We start from the raw sequence: 22,482 nt of genomic DNA, 5'->3' as shown, positions 1-22,482 counted from the left end.
ACAAATAAACCGTCTGATAATCTTATGCTATAAACCTCACTACCATCGATAAAACTATTACGTAGAACTTCCCAACACACATAGCACAACACATATCCATAACAACTGCGACTCATTTAGGATTTTCATTTAGATTTAGAAGCAGCAGCTTTCACAAGAGTCGACGGTTTCACAACACTCTTCGGGTTCAAAGCCTTACGTATCTTGAAAACCGCCCATGCTGCCCCCATTGCATGCCCTGCAGCATCCATCCCCGTGCTCGTCACCTTCGCCGCCTCTTCTCCGTGCCTATAGTTATCAACCATCAACATTCCCATTAACTTCAAAACTATGAAGTAAATATCGCAAATTGATATATCGGTTATCAGTCCCTTGGCGATAATTCGGTACCGATAATATCAACGATGTTAACCGATATTGGACTAATATTTGACCGATATATCATCGATATTCCCGATATCGGTGTTTTAAGTCTTAATTATCAACTTTTAGTGTTCAATGTTATTGTTTTAAGTCTTAAATCAATTCTTACTATTGTTTTAAGTCTTAAATCAATTCTTACTTCCTACGATTATTAGTGTTTTGCGATTATTAGTGTTTTGCAACTTGCAAAAGGTTAATTTGTTAATGACTTAATGGTAAGAGACTATACTGAATTATTAGTGTTAAATTGCTATATATATGAATTTTACATGATATTAAAATTATTGATATTATACCGATATCTCACTGCGATAGCCGATATCCGATATTTTTCCGCATTAACTGCTTAGCTTCAAAAGCTAATCCCATTAACTTCAAAAGCTAATAACAATAATAACCTCTTTTCTTACAGCGACCAAGTCTGTTGCCTAAAACGGCAACCTTTATTGTCATTAATTGTCTAGACAGCGACTAATAACAACCAAGATAAACTGGCAAGTTAATTCTAATAACAACCAAGATAAACAGGCAAGTCCTATCCATCATTCATCTTAAAAGATCTCAGTTGTTACCAGTCAATGTTTAGATGGCGACTCCTAATAGCAATTAGATAAACGGGCAAGTCCTTGACAGCGACCAATAGCAATTAAGATAAGGGCAAGTCCTTTGGTGGCGACTAATAACAATTAAGATAAACAGGCAACTCCGCCTCTGTTTAACAACGGTCTTAATTGTTATCAGTTGTTGACTTGCTGTCCTAGACCCCGAATAACAACAGTTAAGATAAACAGGTCAAAAATACTTATGTGTAACAAGATCAGTTGTAACAGTAGAGGTTGTTGCCATAACATTTCTCCCAGCTACTTCAACCGCATCGCATACCTTGTCTGTAAAAAAAAAAAAAGCATTTTTATTATTTCAAACCACGTATTAATGACCCATATAAAGTATAAGATTAGAGAAATAGTAGCATACTGAATCCATCTAACGAAGCAAGAATGATCTCCCCTGGTAGAAGGTTAAAAAACTTCTTTCCGGGAACAGAGTTCACAATCGCGCTTGTGAAGAATCCTGATACCTTCACAACTCCCGAAAGCAACCCGGTTGCAACACTTTCTGACATTTTGGTCATTTTCTTCACTCTTACAACATAAAATCAAGGCATCAAATTTCCAATTTTGTATTATGGTAATCTAAACATCATTGTGAATACAAGTAGCAATGAGGTTTATAAGTTGTATGGTTGACTATTAATAGTCAAAAAAGTCAACTCAGTATTTAAACTTATACCTCCTTCCGATTTTCTTATTTTACTTGGTATTTTTAGTAAGATATAAACGTTAATTAAATATATGTAACATATAATACTTAGAATACCTTAATGTACTACCAGTCACCACTCACCACTACACATAATTAAATAGTATCTCAAAATAAAATATCATTTTATAATTCACAAATATACGTTACTACCAATATAATGTTTTATTTCTCTCTCGGTGTTGCACAATATAAACAGAGTATAAATAAAAGTCATCAAGGGGGTGTTTGGCTTAGCTTTTATTTTTTAGATTATGCTTATATTTTAAAGAAATATATAGTTTATTTTCTATTATTTGATAAGCTCTTTTTAAGTATTTGAAAACCTTTAAATTATTTCTAAATCGGTAAGAGGTAGAGCGCGTTAAATCAATATACCTTTCCATTCTCCTCAAAGCCTGAGGACTAATTTCCGACTTTTGTCCCGACTTCATCCTCGTCTTCAAAAACTCATTTCCCCATTTCAGCCGCTCAACCGTCACATCCCCACACCAAAATATCCCTTTGATCAACTGCCCCGACCCCGCCGCAATCATCCGTGCCACCGACCCGCTATAATCCTCCACATTTGGCGCCAACGTCGTCCAATACGCCGCCGCCTTGTCCTCCGGCGACCCACCGTCCACCGCCGCCGCCACCACCCCGGCTTCCCTCACCGAAAACGCACTGTACTTATCCAAAACCCTATCCAATTCTTCCCCCAACACGACGTCGTTACTGATAGTTAACCCGTAATTAATAATATTATCCTCTTCCGATACGACGCCGTTAGAGGACTCTGGCGGAACACGGAGCGTGAAGAAGTAATGGGTTCCGTCAAGTTTAACGGCGGCTTCGTCTTTGGCTAACGGCCACTGGATGTCGTCACCGATGCGGGCGAGGACGGTGACGACGTTGCCGGACTGGCGGAGACGGGTGACTTCGAAGAGGCCGGAGGCTAATTGGACGCTTTGTTGCTTGTCGATTAAGTGAACGATTGAGTTGGGGATTTGAATTACGATTTCCTCTGATGATTCGATGGGAATCGATCTTTGTTGTTGTTGTTCAGTCTCCGGGAACAGCTTTTCGGCCAGATCGTTTGGTTGTACGGATGGGTAGATGGAATTAGACGCCATTGTTGTACTTGCGGTGGTTGTGGGTTGTGATTTGTTGCAGGTTTTGAAGATATATTTATTTAATGGGATTGAAACTTAACAGCGTAGAAGACGAGTATTTGGGGACACGTGGCTTGCAAGGAAGCGTGTAGCGGTTGATGTTTAGACAACCGTGTGTACGTGGAGGAAATCTCAATTAAGATCTAGACACTTGTCATTTTTTATTAATTTTATAATTTTTTTTCTTTCAAAACCAATATATCCTAACATATACAATAAATCAATAATTATTTTCTTTTCTTTTATATTATACTTATATAATATCTATATATTTTTATAAATATATATATTAACATATTATTTTACTATATTTCAAAATACTTGATAAATTCCAAAAATCAACAACAAATCATGTTTCTCAATGAAAATTGTTTCAGATTTTTTGTGAAACTTAAATTTGATTTTATGGATCAAAAGTTGGTAAATAAATTGTTTGGTGAGTTAACTACATTTAGGTCAAAATTTGTTACGTGTCAGAAATGAAAATTTTGAGTAGTTTTAAAAGTTTGAGAGTGCAAAATAGATTTATCTTCAAATTTGTTATGGGTTCAACGTGCTGACTTTAAAATGTCAAAAGTATGAAAGTTAAAATTTTAAACATGATTCAGGTTTCAAATTTATTTTTAACGGCATCTTTTGAAATAATCAAAAGATTCGAGATTTGGCAAATTGACTATTTTTCCTTCAACTATTAAAATATAAGAAAAGATTGCGAACACTTTTGACATGCCATCCCATACCTATCAATGCTTCTAACTTTTATCAAATTTGAAATATTTATGTCAACATTAGTTTTTCCTTCAATAGTGATCGGAACGTTGTATGAGAAGCATGTCATGCAAAACTATGCTCAGATGAAACAAAATATTCACAAAATTGAATAGGTTAACATGTTATTTTTTATGTTGTCATTATAACAAAGTCGATAAGCCCTCTGAAAACTTATCAAAATCTTTTGCATGATATAGCTCACAAAAACATAGTTTTTGAAGAACATCCATCGTTACAATTTAATGTTCTACTTTCCTTTGATGGGTGGTAAGTTCATAAATATATCAATAAATGTAACGCTTTTTGTATTTAGGCTGACTGGTTATAACTATTATCGTATGAAAAGTCTTATTTCCGAAACTGGCTCATAACCAAAATTCTTTCAATTATACATATATGACACCGAGAATGAATTTTTTAATAGAAAGAAGGATCTCGGGTACGTTTTTGCTTTTATTAAGTTCATTTATATAAATCATTTTGTGATATAAAAAAAATCAATTTACGTACACATAGTATAGATACAGGCATAGATGTAATACATTTTTTTTCATATACACTAGGTAATTATTTGTTTTACTTGTAATTTTATAATTTGAATTATCCCATGTGTGACACGGGCTCTAAAACTAGTTATTTGATATTCGAAAAACTAGTTACACAAGTAGTAGTTGTGTCTAGGGTGTTTACAGTCCGGATTCTATGGTTTTTAGTTAAACCATAACTAAACCGTTAGGAACGGTTTTAAATTTTGTAAACTAAAACCAAACCGTTGAACTCTTAAACCAAACCAAATCAAACCATTAGTAATGGTTTGGTTTCGATTTGTTTCACGGTTTAACTTATTAGGTTTTTATACAAGATGCCCAAAATAATTTATACTTAAGGAATTAAAAAGGAACATAGGTGATTTCAACAATGATCAAATAAAACAAAATCTGTAACCATAAATAATTTATAAGGATTCTATATGAGGATATGAGATTACTATGTTGGAAAACTACAAATTAAAAACAAAAATAGAAAGAAGAAGAATGAGAAACTAAGGTAGTGTTTGGTATACATGAATGATAGGGGGAATGGAATGATTCATTACGTAGGAATGAAAAAGGTGGTGTTTGGTTGCTCAATTGAATGGAATCATACATTACACGTAAAATCCCATTCCATCAAAACCATTCATTCCCACCCCTCCTCTTTTTTTTTTCATTTCATTCCTCCTTTACCCTACTTTCTCAACAACACCATCATCACCTAACAACAACAACCACCACTACCATCGCCATCACCGCCACCATCGCCACCACCACCGCCTCCGCCACCACCACCGCCACCGCCGTCGCCACCATCGTCGCTGTAACCACCGAAAACACTTTCACCGCCGCCGCCTGACCATCACCGCCACCCTACCATCGCCATCACTACCAATGCTACCACCGCTTGACCACTGTCACCCCCACTTCCACCGTCGCCACTGCCACCACCATTTTCGTCGTCGGAGCTAACATCACCACCATCGCCATTGCGATTTTTTTTTTTGTAAAAAAAATTATTTTTCTATTTCAATCATACAATTTTTTAGAATACCAAACAACTTAAAGTAATAATTGATTTCATTCACATAGGTTAAACCAAACAAGACAAAGGAATTGAATGATCAATTTTATTCCCTTGCCATTCCATTTCTTCTTCCATTCCATTCCCCTTTATTTCATTACCTCCAACCAAACATACCCTAAGTTTGCTTAGAGAGTCAAAGCAATTTTAACTTTTAACTATTCTGACATGTATTATATGAAATATCTTAGGATTTTATTATAATAATTTTTTACTGTCCGGTCTGGTTTTAGACGATTGGTTTTCGGTATAAACTGTAAACCAAATCGTTCATTACAGTTTGAAAATATTGAAATCAATCGACCAAAAGTTAGTTTAAAAAACCGACCGTGAAACCAAACAGATAACCGATTTGAACGGTTTCACGGTTTGAAACCGAACCATAAACACCCCTAATTGTATTAATAAACAAACCAAATTTCGTTTTTGCCCGTTATGTTATATTCGTTTTGTCTTTCATTATGTATTGCTTTACAATACATAATGTATTGCTTTACAATATTTTAGGCTGATTTGACTGCATTTAATACATCTGTTTTGAGTATTTTGTAGGTATTACAATTTAATCTAGTTCATTTATATTATCGAATTTATTGTATGGCAATGGAATCTTCTTATTTATTATTTTATAGTGAACTAAATAAATTTAGCACCTACAGTTTTTTTTAAATAAGGGATATGTATGGGTCTGTTTGAGTCACTTAAAGCCCAAAAACGTAACCATAATCAAACTATCGGTTAACCGGAGAATGATAACCATCGGTTATGGTTAATAGATTTTGCAAGTTGATCGGTTCGATTATGGGGTCTGTTAACTGTGAACTAGAAATGGTCATGAAATGTTAGGCTTGACTTAAATAGCCAAAACAATGCAATTGGTTTTAAAGGTTTGGTCTTGACACTTAATAAGCTGTTGTTAGATGTCTTAGCTTGAATAACTTTTGATTTACCATTACACATTTGTAAAACTATATCTAAATATTCGGTTATGGATTAGTTAAAGGTAGCAGGTCAGGTTGCTTACCCGTTGTTTACTAAATCATGGCTCGGTTTGGTTTTATCAGTAATGAAAACAAAAATAACAATAAACGACTCGCTAGTTTCAGTTTAAAATTAAAGTCAAAAATTGGCCCACATGTTTTTCATTAGGTTCAGTCATAACGGTTTAGTTAATTCAGTGTTATGCACACCTTAGTTTATTGAATATGATAGAACAAATACTCCATTATTCTTAATATAATATTATCTTGTTGTGTCGTTGCAAAAAAAAAAAAATTATTCTGGCCAATATTCGTTAATTTATTAAATAGTATCATTGTAAGTAGCTTAATGGCATTATTATAAAATTAACTCATATTATTTATTACTTTGAAAACAGAAATATAATATTATGAATTTTTAAATATTATACTCTAAATGTTATCTTAAGTATCAAACTAATTTTTCCTTTTTTTTAAGTAATTATTTATTTATGTTTGTTCATTTAAACTCATTTATGTTCGTTTGTTTGAGTATGTTCACTTTTCTAGCGAATGAACACGAAGAAGAAAACCTCATTCGCTAAATTAACAAACACGAACATCCTCAGCTCATGTTCAGTTGGTTCGTTTACATGTCTACCAGTATCTTAATAGACGATGATCACTATTGCAGTCACATATAACATGCTTGTGGAGAGATGCTTTATGGATTGTGTGGACACATTCTCGCACAAAACATTGCATAAACATGAGGAGGCATGCGTGAAGAGAAGTTTTTGAAGCGTTCGATGCGAGTTGGGTTGAGGTTTGCTAAACTCAACCAAGGTACTGCTGCTGCAACTCCGGACCAATAATAATAATAATAAATGATAATAATAATAATAACATGTCACACCCCGACTAGCACAATGCGGAAGCGTAAAACGGGAATGTAACAGACACCTCTGATATCAACACATTGTTTATAAAGAAACATTACAAACTAATTTACAATATATTACATTTCTTTGTTCTATCGTTGTTTTCCAGTCTAGGTGATATAAACAAAACTAGTTCATTAACTATACATTCTTACTACTAACATCCTTACCTCTATTCACATAGCATCAACCACACACTTCAGGTAAGTAACAGATCATCAAATTACTCCGATTTAGGTACACCTGAAAAGCAGTTTAAAACGGGTCAACTACTAGAGTTGGTGAGTTTCACGAGTTTCAAGAAATCAGTAATGAGTATTCACAAGTCAACACTTGTAATCATGAAATAAGTATGTATGTATGTAAATGATGTATGTGATGTAATTATGCTAAGCTACAGTGAAGCCTGGACTGTTCATGCTGCGTGCCTCCATTTCCCACGCTCAATCAACCACTGTGGCCCCTTTCCGCCCACAACATGCCCCGGTAGCTATGTCTAACACTACATAGCTGGTTCATAAAATTTATGGTCATGTGCAAACGGTTTTGGTGTCTCGGCAAACCGTGCCGGCTCCGTTTGGGTTTGTCAAACCAATAGTACTATTTACAAGCCACCGGCTCGAAGTTAATCACTGTGATCGTGGGGAGTTTCGTGTGTTAGCACTTAGATAATTCACATCAATACATGTTTCAGGTATGTATATATAATCAAACATGCTTTTCACCCCAAAAGTTCGTAAAATTGTTTAAAGAGTGGGGTCATGAAACTCACGGTTTAGTAGATAATCAGAACTGCATCGGCTCGTGGTTTGTTCGGTCTGCTATCAGTAGTTCCTATAATCAATATTATAATAATATTAATATTTTAATATTATTATAATCTCAATACTAAACTGGGATGTATAACTAATCTGGGTGTAGCTGGAACGCCCAGAAAGTGGCAATAGGCTTAGGTTGTGATGTTGTTCAATGTCTAATACTTAAAACCGAACTTGGGTCAGACTCCCGATTTCCCAGCTGGGCCAAGTTGCTCGTTTACGCGTTCAGAAAACACTTATGGGAAAATAAGCTTGAGTAAATGTATTGGTTAATAAAATGATTAAATTAAAAAGAAGGATCACATACTGGGGTCCCGGATTAGCCACGGGGTCCGTTTCCGTTTATACAGTTTGATTTAAGAAGAAACGCCCACAATCCATCCGGATTGTCCAGGTTTTCCATAGAAAAGTTCGTTTTTACTTAATTAGTCCAAAAATATAATTTTTGATCACTCTTGGTGTTTTGATTTTCCCGCAGGTTCACTAGTCGCGAACTTGCCGGTTGTTATAAAAACTAAATTTGTTTAATATTCAGATTAGCATAATTAATTAACCGTTAAACATTAAATTATGAAAATTTAACCACTTATCAATTAAAATATGTATATTTTTATAAAAATATTTCTGGAATTTATTTACTGATTTATTAATTTATAAAATTCATTTTATCAGCTATATTTCGCCTGAAAATCGTCCGTTTACCCCAAAGAATTTCCAAAAATCCTGAATAATCAAATCATGTCCCAAAACAACCTGTATCAATTCCAGAATGTAAAAAGCTCGTGCGATATTCTTTTCGGCCCAAATTCGGCTGTAAAAATTCACACGAAACCCAAATAAACAAAACACCTTTAAACTTCTCCAAATGATCCCAAAATTTATATGTGATCAAAATACATCAAATCTGAGTTCCCAAAAAATTTTCATAATTTTTGAAGTATTTTAGCTATTTTTCCCAAATAAACGTCCTAATTCGGTAATAAATTCGCCAAATATTCTCGGATGGTCTAAAAGTTACCAAATTTAAACAGGGGCTCATTGACATGGTCCCTGATGTCCCTGAAAAATTTCAAGTCCTAACAATATGCACATCACAACCTTAACCTAAATAGCCCGTAAGCGAGTGTTTCGGCATTACCTTAGCGAGTTTGGCTCGTTTCCGACCTTTTAATCAAGTTTTCAGGTTCTTGTGCTTCTAAGAAAGCTAGGTACAAGTCCTATATCACAAACCAAGCAATATTTCATCAACATAACAGCCCTTAAGTTAGGGTTTCGGCTAGTGCACAAAAACGAACTTTTGAACCGTAAAAACGTCGTTTCAACCCTTTAATCCGTGTTTATGGCCAAAAAAACTATCAAAACAGGTTCCTTACCATGTGTATGATCAAAACATGTTTATGGACCATTTTTAGGATTTTTACACGGTTAGGAATGATTTTTAGTAACCAAGACATGTTTTTATGGTATTAAACAAGTTTAAACAAGTGTAAAAGTAGCTTATTTAAGTTGTTTACCTTAGGGTTTCTTGAGTTTTTGGCTGGAGAAGAAGTTTATGTCCAAAATTTTCAAGAAATAATGTTGAAAATATCTTGTATCTAGTTTAAATGTGAAAGACTAAAAGGGGGGGGGGGCTGCTGCTGCGATCGGACCATCATGGGCCCACTTTGGGCCTATTTTGGCCCAAGTTTCTGATTTCTCAAGACCAAACACGAAAAGCCCGGTCCAAATTTAGTTCGGGTTCGGTTTTTGGCGCGAAAAAACTTATCGGGTGCGTTAAACAGCGCGAAAACGAGTGTTTTTCGGCTAGTTTTGTGTGAAATTATAAAAACATACTATACGTTTGTAAAAATCAAAAAAATTTTCACGGATCACTTAAAACATTTCAAATAAGTGTTTGGTAAGTCTTTTTCGGCTTAACGGATGATACAATGCTTGGTTTGTAACTATCTTTCGTGTTTACATCTATAGCGGGTAGTTAAACGAGCATATTTTCGTTTAACTTGTTTGCTATCAAACTAAGGCCATATTTCTAATGTTTTAGCTTGTATAGATCGTATATCACTTATAGATGACCCCCCGAGATATCTGGGTCATAACCCGACCCGTTCTGTTAATCGTTCGTTTGTTATACAAAAGACGTTTATTTGCTTAAACGGTAAATACGAGCTGAGGTGTACTTCGTTTTGGCTCAAATGTCACATAACAATAATAATAATAATCCATGGTTTGTTTCATAGAATTTAGTTTTCTAAATAATAAACAGATAATTGTCAACTGATGTTTATCCGTTGATGATTGTGATTTACGTGCCATAATCGGTTGATTAATTTAATCAACAGATTATAATTAGAGGTTTAAACTCATGGATTTCATTCAAAAGTAGTTAAGTACAAATCCTCAGGTTTTATTGAACAACCGAATCATAATTTGAGGGCATGCTAAACATATTATTCATTAAGTAGATTAATTTGTATTGAAACATTTGTATCAGATTTATTTTACGTTACATTCTAGTGCGAATTTGAATGCTGATAACGGTTGATCAAACGCTATTTTATCAAAGAGATATGTTAGGCTGACACCATCCCCAAACCTAAACATCATATTGTTGTCACTTATACGAGTGGTATAGGTTTAAATGACTCATTTAGGCTTTACCTAATCGACAAGTCTGGAGAGGTGTCCGGTCTGACGATTTCGTGGAGTCATACGAGTCATATAGTCCTATACAATTCGTATATGCAAGTAGTATAAGGGTACCATGTAGTACATGCCTATTCGACTCTTACACAAATAGTACAAGACAAGTAGCATGTATTACACCAAGCAATCCATTCGCATCTCACCCTACCATAACAAACTCTAGTGAGTGTAAAATGTGAAAGCCCTTTCTGCCAACTAACTGTTTACTTGTCGCAAGACGCCCCTTCACACAGCCCGACTCATAACAATTTTAGCGGATATAACAATAGTATAAAGTAACGAATCACAAAACATTGTTTTCATTTGTCAAATGCCAAGCAGTATCTTGTCATGATACAAGTACCACTTGTAGTTGCTTGCTTTTCTTTTTAACAACATCAATAATTACTCTATACATTAGCCCCAACTCCTCAACAAATGCTCATAAGATATTTATAATTGTTGCTTTAATAATGTTACAATCATGAAATAATGAAATAAAATAAGTAAAGTGGCTCAAAAGGTAAGTGTTTATCAACGTTGGAGAGAACTGCTTCATATTGCTTTGGAGCTTTTGTCCTGTTCGAATTAAGCAGTATAACGATAACACATGTTAAAAAAAACGAGATAAAAAGTTTCGATTTGATGATGTCACGATATATTATGATGAATGTGTTACGATGAAAGAGATGGATCACAATAACATGTTAAAATCTAAAGTGATTTTTTAAATGCTATAAAGCATGCTGATCGATCGGTAGGTATGAAATGGCCTCTTTAATAGCGTACAAGTAAACTTGGAACATGGAGAAATTATGTTTAAGTACCAATTATAATAGAAAAATTCTCAAAATTAATAAAAGTTCACAAATAGGAGAAAGTCAAAATTAATGATGTAATTCTGCATTTAAGTGAAGGGTATGCTATAAATACTTCATTTTGGTGATGAAACTCACCATCTAAAACAGTTATTAGATGCGTATAATTTGGAAGCAAATTAAACAGAATGTGTTTATTTTTTTCTTTTGAATGACTAACAAAAAAATTGGTAAAGACAAAAGACAGTAGCGATCACAACCACCAAAACAACCGACATTTATATTCTAAAGCTCCGTCAATCCTTCCAAGACAACAAAAGCATCCTCAACTTGTTCGGCAGTTTTCCATTGAACACCAACGCATTACTCATTTTTCACAAACACCACAACGAGACAAAACTAATAGCATGGAACACTTTTGCCCTCTTCTAAGGAAACTTAGCATATTTATACATGTCTAGCACATCTTGAATACAAAATGGCATATATCCCGGAAACCTTACACCAATCGGAGACAACTTGCCAAATTGCCTAGGTAAACTAACACGAAATAAACAAGTGCTCTAGCCGATTCTTCGTAATCTCCACAAAACAGACATGACACCGAAGGGACAACCACGCTTCTTCTTGCCAACGACACACGAGACTCTATACAAATCGGGAAAACTTGCCAAAAGTCAACAGAATGTGAACTTGTGATCTCTAAACATGTTATTTTAAAGAAAACCAGGGTTTAATTGTGAGGACAAAGCAGTTAGTCAGAGCAGTTATTAATGATGATGCACTTTGGAGTTTAATTTTAACTACAGTACCAAATCGGATCATGGTTATGGGTTTTTAATAGCACATATGGATCTAGGGTTCGTGATATTGGAAGTTAATCTTGAAATGGAACAATAAGAAAGTTAAAAAGGTCCTTTCTTGAAAGAAAAGAAAGTGGAAGAGGTGTTTGGTAAATTGATTAAGAATTGATTAGTAAGTTTAGCCGTTTGTTTTGGTAATGATATTTTGATCATACAATCCTAGCTTTGTTATTCCTCCCAATTATCGATCTTCGGCGTTTATTTGTGGCAGTGTGGGCCAACATGTGAAATGTGTTATTATTAGAAATTGCTTTTAGTTTTAGTTAAGTTCTAAAACTTCAATTTTGGTGTCAAAACAAGTTACTTTTGTGTTTGGAAGCATTAAAAGATCAAAGTTTTGAGCTTTAATTAAGAAAAAAAAATTCATGTTTTTAAGTTTTAGTATGTAGGCAACTACTTTTATGATACGCTTAACCCATTTATCGGATGGTGCCATGGTGAGCTTGAGTTACCTGAAACAGGATATGAACTGTCTTTTGTTATTGGATTAACCAGGCTTTTATTCGTGGTAGTTTTAGAAAAAGAATTGTAATTATCAAATATTTGAAAGCATCTGTATTTAACTGGGTTCGGTTGGATAGTCAACTTGGCTCCATTATGAAAGTCGTTAGGTTGACTTTTATTTGACACACCCGTGACATTCTGCATGGTGTCAGCCCGGTCCACGGCCCAGTATTCGGTGTTTGTGCTCTTGAATCTTGATTCAAGTCAAAGCATTCATTTATAATATCGAATCTACCTATATATTAAAGCAACATAATTTTTCATATGTCATTTAATTAAACACTCTACATTAGATGCCAATTGTACACGTTTCAATTTTTACAATTTCCTCTTCATTAATAATAAAATGAAAAATATGTTGTTGGTAGGAATCCAACTCGCTACCTTGTTTTTAAAATCTCTGTGGCTTACCAACTCAACTAGGATAAATTGATGTTAGCCTTCTCTTTTTCTTAATTGGTATAGTTTCACATCCTTCTATTTTGTTTTGTCACCCGTGTATCACACTGGCTCTATCCTAGTTTATTGTATGACAATACTTAAAAAGAATCTTATTTATTATTTCATAGTAAACTAAATAAATTTAGTCGCCTATAAAATTTTTTAAATAAGGGATGTATATGGGTCTGTTTGAGCCGGTTTAAGCCAAAACCGTAACCATAGTCGAACTATTGGTTAACCGGAGAATGATAACCATTGGTTATGGTTAATAGTTTTGCAAGTTGATTCGATTCGATTATGGGGTCGGTTAACTGTGAACTAGAAATGGTCATGAAATGTTAGGCTTGACTAAAATAGCCAAAACAATGCAATTGGTTTTAAAGGTTTGGTCTTGAAATTTGTTAACCACTTAATAATTTGTTATTAGATGTCTTGGCTTGAATAACTTTTGATTACCATTACACATTTGTAAAACTATATGTAAATATTCGGTTATGGATCAGTTAAAGGTAGTAGGTCAGGTTGGTTACCAATGGTTTACTAAATCATGGCTCGGTTTGGTTTTGTTGGTAATGGAAACAAAAATAACCATAAGCAACCCGCTAATTTCAATTTAAAAAATAAAGTCAAAAATTGGCCCGTCGGTTTTTCATTAAGTTCAGTTATAACGGTTTAGTTAATTCGGTGTCATGCACACCTTGTTTTATTGAATATGGATAGAACAATTACTCCAATATTATTAATTATCTTGTTGTGTCGTTCCAAAAAAATAATTATAGGTATGTATTCGATAATTTATTAAATAGTATTATTGTAAGTAGCTTAATGGGATTATTATAAAATTAACTCATAGTATTTATTAATTAAAAAACGTAAATATAATATTATGAATTTGTAAATATTATAATTCTAAATGTTATCTAAAGTATCAAACTAATTAATTCTTTTTTCAAATAGAGTGTTTGAGCATGGACGGCAATGACGGGTGTGGTTTGTAATTCACTCATCCTTATCTAATCTTGATGGTCAGCATATGAACAAATAGACTACTGATACCAAGGTTGCACCACTTGCAAATTAATTCATGCTATATTGTCCTTTCTTAAAACTTTTTTTTAATGTTTTATATAAGTTATAAATATATATTTAGCTAATTGGCTTTTAACAAATTGATAGTTTTTTGAATTAGTAATTTAGTACACATATGATATATTTTTCAACTTTTAAATAGTTAACATATGATATCTCTTATTAAAGTTTGCAAAAATCAATCTGCTTGACTACTAAAATCGTATTAACAAATCCCTAAACAATTTACGTAACATTTTTGTTACCATTTAGTATATATTTAATATTTTTATTTTACACGCCACCATCGCCCCATCATTTTTACTATAAAATTACTCTTGTTTGATTTCCTATCTTATTTGTTCTTGCTTAATACCAACAAAAACTTATCGGCTTAATGGCTGATTTAAAGCTCGTGTTTTCGGATAATGAGAACTTGATGAAAACTATAAAAATACAAAAACGACACAGGAATATATGACCTCCAAAAGACTTGGTTGCAAAAGGACATTATCTATAACTTCAAGAAATATTAAGTGTCCCTTCTCAAGTTTTCAATATTTGAACGTCTTCAAAATATAAAACAGGCTAAGTATCACTAGGAGTGGCAATCTTGACCTAGACTCTTTCAAATAGGTCAATTTGGGTTGTTTTAAAAATCATATGGATTAGTTTGGGTCATAGATTTTAATAAGATGGGTCAAAATGAGTCACTTAAAATTCCACATTCTTATTTTCGGGTCAAAATGGGTCGACAAATTTAAAGAAATGGGTCGATGTGGGTTAGTGTCTTAAGGAAAAGTGGAAAGCTCGGGTTGAAACGGGTTTTGGATTGGAACGAGATCGGTTTAGGTTTCGAGCCGACACAAGTTTTCGCACTGGATGGGTTGGGTTTCGGTTTCCTTTTTTTCTTTTTTGGTCGGTTTCGGAGCACTGGATGGGTTGGGTTTTGGTTTCTTTTGCTTGTTTTTGGTCGGTTTCGGATTCGTTTTCGGCCTTTTTGTTTCGTTGTGGTCTTTTTTTCAGTTTCATTTCTGTTCGGTTTCAGTTTTTTAGTTTCGTTTTGATCAATTTATTCGGTTCAGTTTTGGTTTATGCTTCGTTTTCGTTAACTTTCGGTTTCAGTTCATTTCTAGGGTTTTTTTTTTTTTTTTTTTTTTTTTTTTTTTTTTTTAAGAACGAGGGCGACGGAGGAAACGTTTTAGCTTTTTTACATTTTTCGTTTTTCATTTATATTTTGAGTTATGATTTTTTTTATTAATTTTTTTGAATATTTTTGGAGGGGAACCTCGTTCTTAAAAAAAAACGATCCGAAACCCGTTTTGACCTGTTCCGACCTTGACCCATTCCGACCCGGACCTGTTCTGACCCAAACCTTTTGATCCTAACCCGTTCCGACCCGAACCAAAACAACCCTTTTTTACTTGACCCATTCCGACCCTAACCCGTTTCGACCCAACCCAACCCAACCCATTTGCCACACCTAAGTATCACAATAGCCTTTGATCCATGCCAAACTCAAATCGCCATATACATGAATGAACCTTGTACATTGGGTTCTCACCATATACATATAACAAGCTATGGTTAGAATAACAAGATACTCCTAATTGAGTTTTAAAACATGAACAAATAATGAATCAAAGGCAAACCCCGAGTTTAAAAAACTTGAAGGAACACAAATCAAACACTGGCTGTCAAAAGTTTTTTTCTTCGAAAACATACGTTTTCTATGTACTATCATCGTTTTTGGCTCCAGATTAAGCATATTATTTCCTTCTACTCCAAGCGTTGATGAATACTAGATAGAATATATTAGCCGGGGCGATATAGTAGTTATCTCTACTATAATTAAGAGATATTATCTGTGGGGTAAAGATAAAATACAAATTGAAACAAAAATAAAAAGTGTGATAAGAAACTGTAACCACACAAAAAAACCCATTAAAAATGTTTTAGATGGGTTGTTTAGTTTTGTTGAATGAAGAAGATATTTTGTTTACTTAAAAGAAAAATTGGTTTTAAATAATCCCAACTATCACCTATTGGCAAATAACATGCCCAATTTTGCACTTGGCTGGTGGCGGTTCTAACTAAAGGGGTATTTGTTTTTAATGGGCCACGACTAATGGATGTTAACCCCGTTAGTGATTTGCTGACGTGGACCTTCTTCTCCGGCCGGAAACCTGCAACTCACCTCCATTCTCCCTAATATCGTTACACCGTCTCTCTCTCTATCTTTCCCCTCATACAAAACCTAACCGATATGTCGCCGTTGTTGTCTCCGGCGAAGTCCACCCTCGTAAATCGTGCGTCGTTCGAGGTAATTGACACTTCATTCGACTCGTTTTGACCCCCTTAACAAAAGCCCTATGTTTATTTTGTATATCGTGTAACATTGATTTCGATTTTTGAAAATAAGATCGGGTTTGGTATCTAGGGATTGGCCATGGAAGAAGATGCAATGTACTTCATTTTCAAATTTTCGATGTGTTTTGAAGAAGGAGGGAGACGGTGTGATGATATTAGGGAGAATGGAGGCGAGTTGCAGGTTTCCGGCCGGATAAGGAGGTCCACATCAGCAAATCACTAACGGGGTTAACATCCGTTGGTCGCGGCCCGTTAAAAACAAATACCCCTTTAGATAGGACCGTCACCCGCCAAGTGAAAAGTTGGGTCTGTTATTTACCAATAGGTGATAGTTGGAATTATTTAAAACCAATTTTCCTACCTAAAATGGTTATATCATCTTGTTTAAGTAATAAAGATTTTTTTAATTAAAATATTGTAATTCACACGATTGGCTGACGTGGTATTGATTTTGTATGTTAAAAAGCACAACAAAATTAGGGACAATTTATTTATATTTTGTTTCATATGTGTGATTCACTTTATATCAATGTTTATATAAGGACAACATAGACTCCTTTTGTTTGGTTGATAAGGCTTAACATTGTGGGCGTTAAACTCATATCATCTATGTGGCATCACTTTTGCATACTATGGGGCATGAAGGGGCGGTAAGGGCATTAGCGGTGGAAGGTTAACACTCGGAAGGGGCAAAGCGGGATCGTAAGGGAACGTGTCTGACAGTTCCGATGTGGATGATGGTAGTACCCCGACGTTACTCAACAGCGTTCAGCGGAACAGAAAAAAAAAGAAGAGCCAACTAAATTAACCATGGCAACACTTATCTTATTGATTTGACTTTTTTTTTTGATATTGATTGGAATTGCCACCGCCACCAATATCCGAGTGAACCTTTACGAGGAGATATGTCAACCGTCCTTACTAACTAACTTGTCTAATTTCTAAATTCATATCTCTTGGATTTGTTTAATTTCTAAATTCTAATATTTCTTAGACTGTAAAAAATAAATTAATAACACGAAAATTAAGTTGATGTGTGTAATTATAAGAGTTAAAATTGTTAAAGATAATTAAAAATATTAAATTTATTAATATGGGGATATTATTTATTTTCTCGCGGGATAGTTATAACTTTTGTGACTGCAAACATCATTAAAAATCAAACATAGTGACATCGAAGGTGGACATAGTGCATGAACTATTCGTATATTTTTTCTTCTTAAAATTTATAGCATACATGACATAATCAAGTAGAATAACACCTATGTACCTAGTCTAATTAAGTACCGTTAAACTACTTTGATTTAGGTCAAGCGATTATTGTTAGCTAACATATACAAATACATATAGACACGCCACAGTCTACTTATGAATAACATTATAAACACACATCAAAATTTTAAATACTTTTACACGTTTCATTTTTGTTCATGATCATTTAGTTAAATGAACACAAATTTGTTCATGTTCCTTCAGTATTAAAAATGAACAAACATAAACAAATTTCTCATCAAGCAGTTCACGAACAGTTTAGTTAATTCGGTTCATTTACATGCATGGAGATTGTTTTTTAAATCATACAGGGTAACACCTACGTAACTAGTCTAGATATAACATTATAAGCAAACAGCAAGGTATAAAACTTTATATTAAAATTATTTTTGTTACTAAACTAGAAACAAAAGTCACTTTCAACATTCAATTACCCTTCAATTACTCATTTTGCAATTTGCATGGCCCAAAAACTTGCCCACATGAAATACTTTGTTATTATTAATTAATAATATAATAATATTTGCGAGAAACCATCTCCATCAATGTAAAGTGTGACCCTCCATTAATATCATCATCTTCCCCAACCTTCACCCCCTTTTATTAACCACCATCACCTTCTCTCTCTGATCACACACTTTACAAAATTTCAACATTTTGACTTCAACATTTGTGCCCATGAAGCTTCTGTTTATTTAAAGTTTAAACCATTAAATTCAATAACTTTGGGAAGGTGAAGTCACCAAGAATCAAGAACTACTTCAATGGGTGTTTGTTTCAGTTATGAAATCCAAGATAAAAGCCCATTTCATAGAGGTTTGATTACTGCACTTAATCATCTTTTGAGATCTTGTTTCATGCATCTTCACTAGAGGTGTAAATGAGCCGAGCTTAGTTCGTTTTAACATGTTCAGGCTTGAGTTCGGTTCGTTTAGAGCTCCATCTTTGAAACTGGAGTTTGGCTTTCAAACTCGAGCTTGAATCATTTATTATTTATTTAATTGTTTTTATTTATATTTTAATTTATAATTATTTACATATATATTTATAGTTATACTTTTTTATTTATAGTATAATACACATTACCTATTTATTTTTATCATAATTTTATACAAAGTAATAGCTATTCTATGTATAATTATATTTATAGTGTTAAATCAAATACAAACAATTTTTAATGTGAGAAACATACAAATATCTAAAGTATGTATTATTACTCTTTGCATTTTTTTTTAACTAGAATGATTATTATTACTTTATCTAGCTCAAAAAAAAGTAGAGTAATAAATGAATAATAATTACTAAAGTTATTTATTGTTTAGTAGGTTAATTTCATTTGTACTTGATCACACTCCGTTATTAATAATAATAAATAAAAATTGTACAGATAAAAGGCTCGTGCTCTTACATTAAACGAGCCTCAATAAAAGCTCGAGTTCAGGCTCGATCTGGTTTAAACTCGGCCCAATTGCTTTAAGCGAGCCGATTTTGAGTAACTCACGAGCGACTTGGCCTACGTTGAATTCTGGATCAAACTGAATGGCTTTTGTGAATAATTTCAGGGTCAGATTCAGATGCTAATGATGTTAGCCCAACAAATAGCAGTAAGGTTTCATCTGTGCTGCCAACTCCCCGGACTGAAGGGAAGATTTTAGAGGCATCTAACTTGAAAAGTTTTAGCTTTTCGGATTTGAAAATGGCCACCCGAAATTTCCGACCCGATAGCGTGTTGGGAGAAGGCATGTTCGGGCCGGTTTTTAAGGGTTGGATTGATGAGCAGTCTTATGCAGCTTCTAAGCCTGGATCTGGGATTGTTATTGCAGTTAAAAAACTTAATCAAGAAAGTTTTCAAGGTCATAGGGAGTGGCTGGTGAGACTCTTTTTATCACTACTTTAATAATAGTCATCAAATATTTAACAGGTAAAATAAAATACTCAACTTAAAAAAGGTTAGAAAGTCAAAAAAAAAAAAATAACACATTATTTTCTTATGTATAAAACCTTCTAGGTCATTTAATGACATAAATATGAAGTGAACATGACATTAGGGAACCGAAACAAGTAGCCGGTTTGAGATTCAAATAGTCTGGTTTATTTTATGGTTTAGCAGTTTAACAATCCGGCTCACAATATGCTGGTTTATGTGTCTGGTATGAAACTTGATAATGGTCGTTTAATCTTTATTATTGTACAACTTTTTATTCATTTTTGGAACATATAGTTAGGTATATGTATTAAAATTTTATCATTTAAATAAATATATTTAAAAACTAATGATTTTTGCAAAAAGAAAAAAAAAACTTAAAACTGTGAAACCGCTGAACAGATAAAATATGTCGGTATGGACGCCCCACCTAGCCCGACGGGTTAGGTTTGTTGTTTCTCGGAACTATAGTTGATGGTTCGACCCAAAAACTTTTTTTTGTCTAAACCGACTGAAATAAACCATTAACGTCTTAAACCATTTTAACCAAAAGTACTTGTTAGTACACGTTGTCTAACTTTACCACTTTAGATAATTTGAATTAATTACAAATAACAAAAGGTTAAGATATGGTTTTTTCCATTTCAAGATTTATTGATTCTTCAACTTGTTTGATTTTGAATTCGGGTTTTGTAGGCAGAAGTGAATTATCTTGGGCAATTTTCACACCCAAATCTTGTCCAGTTGATCGGGTATTGTTTGGAGGACGAACAACGGCTTCTAGTCTACGAGTTCATGCCTCGTGGAAGCTTGGAAAATCACTTATTCAGGAGTGAGTTCATTTTGTATCCTAAGTTCCTGTTTCTATATGAATAAAACATGAAAACATCATTTTTTTTGTATGATTGATCTATAGGAGGATCTTACTTTCAACCTTTATCGTGGAGTCTTCGTTTGAAGGCTGCTCTCGGGGCAGCTAAAGGGCTTGCATTTCTTCACAACGCGAAAACTAAAGTGATTTATCGCGATTTCAAGACTTCAAATGTGTTGCTTGATTCGGTATGTTTAATTATTAACAAACAAATAATCTATGGATTATATAAAGTCGGAATAATAAGTTTTCTTTTAATTTTTTTTAACTATAAGATGGTATCTGGATTTGTGTTTTGAAACTGATTATCTGAAGTTTAAATAAATAAAATATAATGTTTTGTACTTTTGTTTGTTACATATGAAAATGTAGAACTATAATGCAAAGCTATCGGATTTTGGGCTAGCCAAGGATGGGCCCACCGGTGATAAGAGCCATGTCTCGACTAGGGTCATGGGGACCTACGGATACGCAGCCCCTGAATATCTAGCCACTGGTATGCATATGGTGCAAATGGGTTGTGTCATAAATCACAAATTTTTTTTTATAAAATTTTTAATACTTTTTTGTTTCGGGCCTTTGTCTCATTTTAGGTCATTTTACATCCAAGAGTGACGTCTATAGTTTTGGGGTGGTTCTTCTTGAAATGTTATCGGGCCTAAGAGTAGTAGACAAAACCAGACCGCCAGGCAAATACAGTTTAGTCGAGTGGGCCAAACCCTACCTGGCCCACAAACGCAAAATCTTTCGGGTTTTAGATAACCGCCTGGAAGGTCAGTACACACCGGAAGCAGCCCAAGCTGTTGCAAATTTATCATTACGGTGTTTATCAGTCGAGCCCAGGTTCAGGCCCAGTATGGCAGAAGTGGTCAAAGAACTTGAGCGACTTCAGGATACAAAAGGAGCCCGGCCCAGAAGCCACTCGACTCATGCCCGGCTCAGGAGACAGAGCACTGACAACCTTGCTGTCTCGGGCGGTGGTGGGCCCGCTGCATATCCTAGGCCTCAACCTTCTCTAGGTAGCAAGTGATGTTAAGAAAAGAAGACTAATTGGGCCATTTTGTTGACGGTCCATAAGTGAGTCAAATGATTGTATAGTTTATCTCGACCCATTTGTTTTGAGCTTATTTCTAAACTGAAGTAACTTACAAAACTCATCCATGTACTTTATTTTGTTCTTACTTTATTGTAGCTGTTTTGAGTGTTGATTTTGCAATTTTGGTTCAACTTAACAAGATGCGTGTTCAAATAACCGTTGAAACCGTCCAAACCAAAACAAGTCTGTCGGTTTGGCCGATTTTAGATCCAGACAGTTTGGTTCACAGTTTAGTTTCTGCAACCTAACGGTTTAAATATTCCGTACTACTAGAAGTTGAAGCATGCCATGTGAATCAAACAGGCTGTCTAACCATTATTATTTGTTTTTTTATTTCTGGTTTCTATAGTATGTATATGCATTTCAATCATAGACAATCTTTTCTTTATCGTTTTAAATTTTATGACGCAGAACGAGGCTTCCGCATGTGCGTGTCTGGTGATGCCGGGCCAACTTGGCCCGATGTATGCATCCTTACGCTGCATTTTTTAAGTTTTTAACACAAACTAATAATTTAAAAATCCAGTTCAAAACATAAAGCCAAACCATTAAATTGTCAAATCGTCAACC

General features: G+C 34.2%; 2 protein-coding genes across 2 annotated transcripts; one reads left to right on the top strand and one right to left on the bottom strand.

The window, feature by feature from the left end:
- Window positions 1–98: 98 nt before the first annotated feature.
- Window positions 99–13,014, bottom strand: LOC143535654 (protein EARLY-RESPONSIVE TO DEHYDRATION 7, chloroplastic-like). Its single transcript, XM_077029859.1, has 5 exons — window positions 12,819–13,014; window positions 2,122–2,932; window positions 1,399–1,565; window positions 1,226–1,310; window positions 99–288 (listed from the first exon to the last, which is right to left on the bottom strand). Exons 1-5 carry the CDS (start codon window positions 13,012–13,014, stop codon window positions 126–128), a joined length of 1,422 nt encoding a protein of 473 aa, XP_076885974.1. The 3' UTR covers window positions 99–125.
- A 5,708-nt stretch (window positions 13,015–18,722) lies between these two features.
- LOC143535704 (putative serine/threonine-protein kinase PBL10) lies at window positions 18,723–22,009 on the top strand. The gene is made up of 6 exons (XM_077029887.1): window positions 18,723–18,837; window positions 19,584–19,891; window positions 20,642–20,777; window positions 20,862–21,004; window positions 21,189–21,312; window positions 21,410–22,009. The coding sequence occupies exons 1-6, from the start codon at window positions 18,786–18,788 to the stop codon at window positions 21,844–21,846; spliced, it is 1,200 nt and encodes a 399-aa protein (XP_076886002.1). The 5' UTR covers window positions 18,723–18,785; the 3' UTR covers window positions 21,847–22,009.
- Window positions 22,010–22,482: the final 473 nt, after the last annotated feature.

The sequence above is a fragment of the Bidens hawaiensis genome, unplaced genomic scaffold, assembly GCF_021521415.1.
Source record: "Bidens hawaiensis isolate Kalapana, Puna unplaced genomic scaffold, B.hawaiensis_p1.1 tig00010570_1, whole genome shotgun sequence".
Taxonomy (NCBI): domain Eukaryota; kingdom Viridiplantae; phylum Streptophyta; class Magnoliopsida; order Asterales; family Asteraceae; genus Bidens; species Bidens hawaiensis.
Note: the sequence above shows the minus strand (reverse complement) of the source record. Positions and strands in the feature narration are given on the sequence as shown.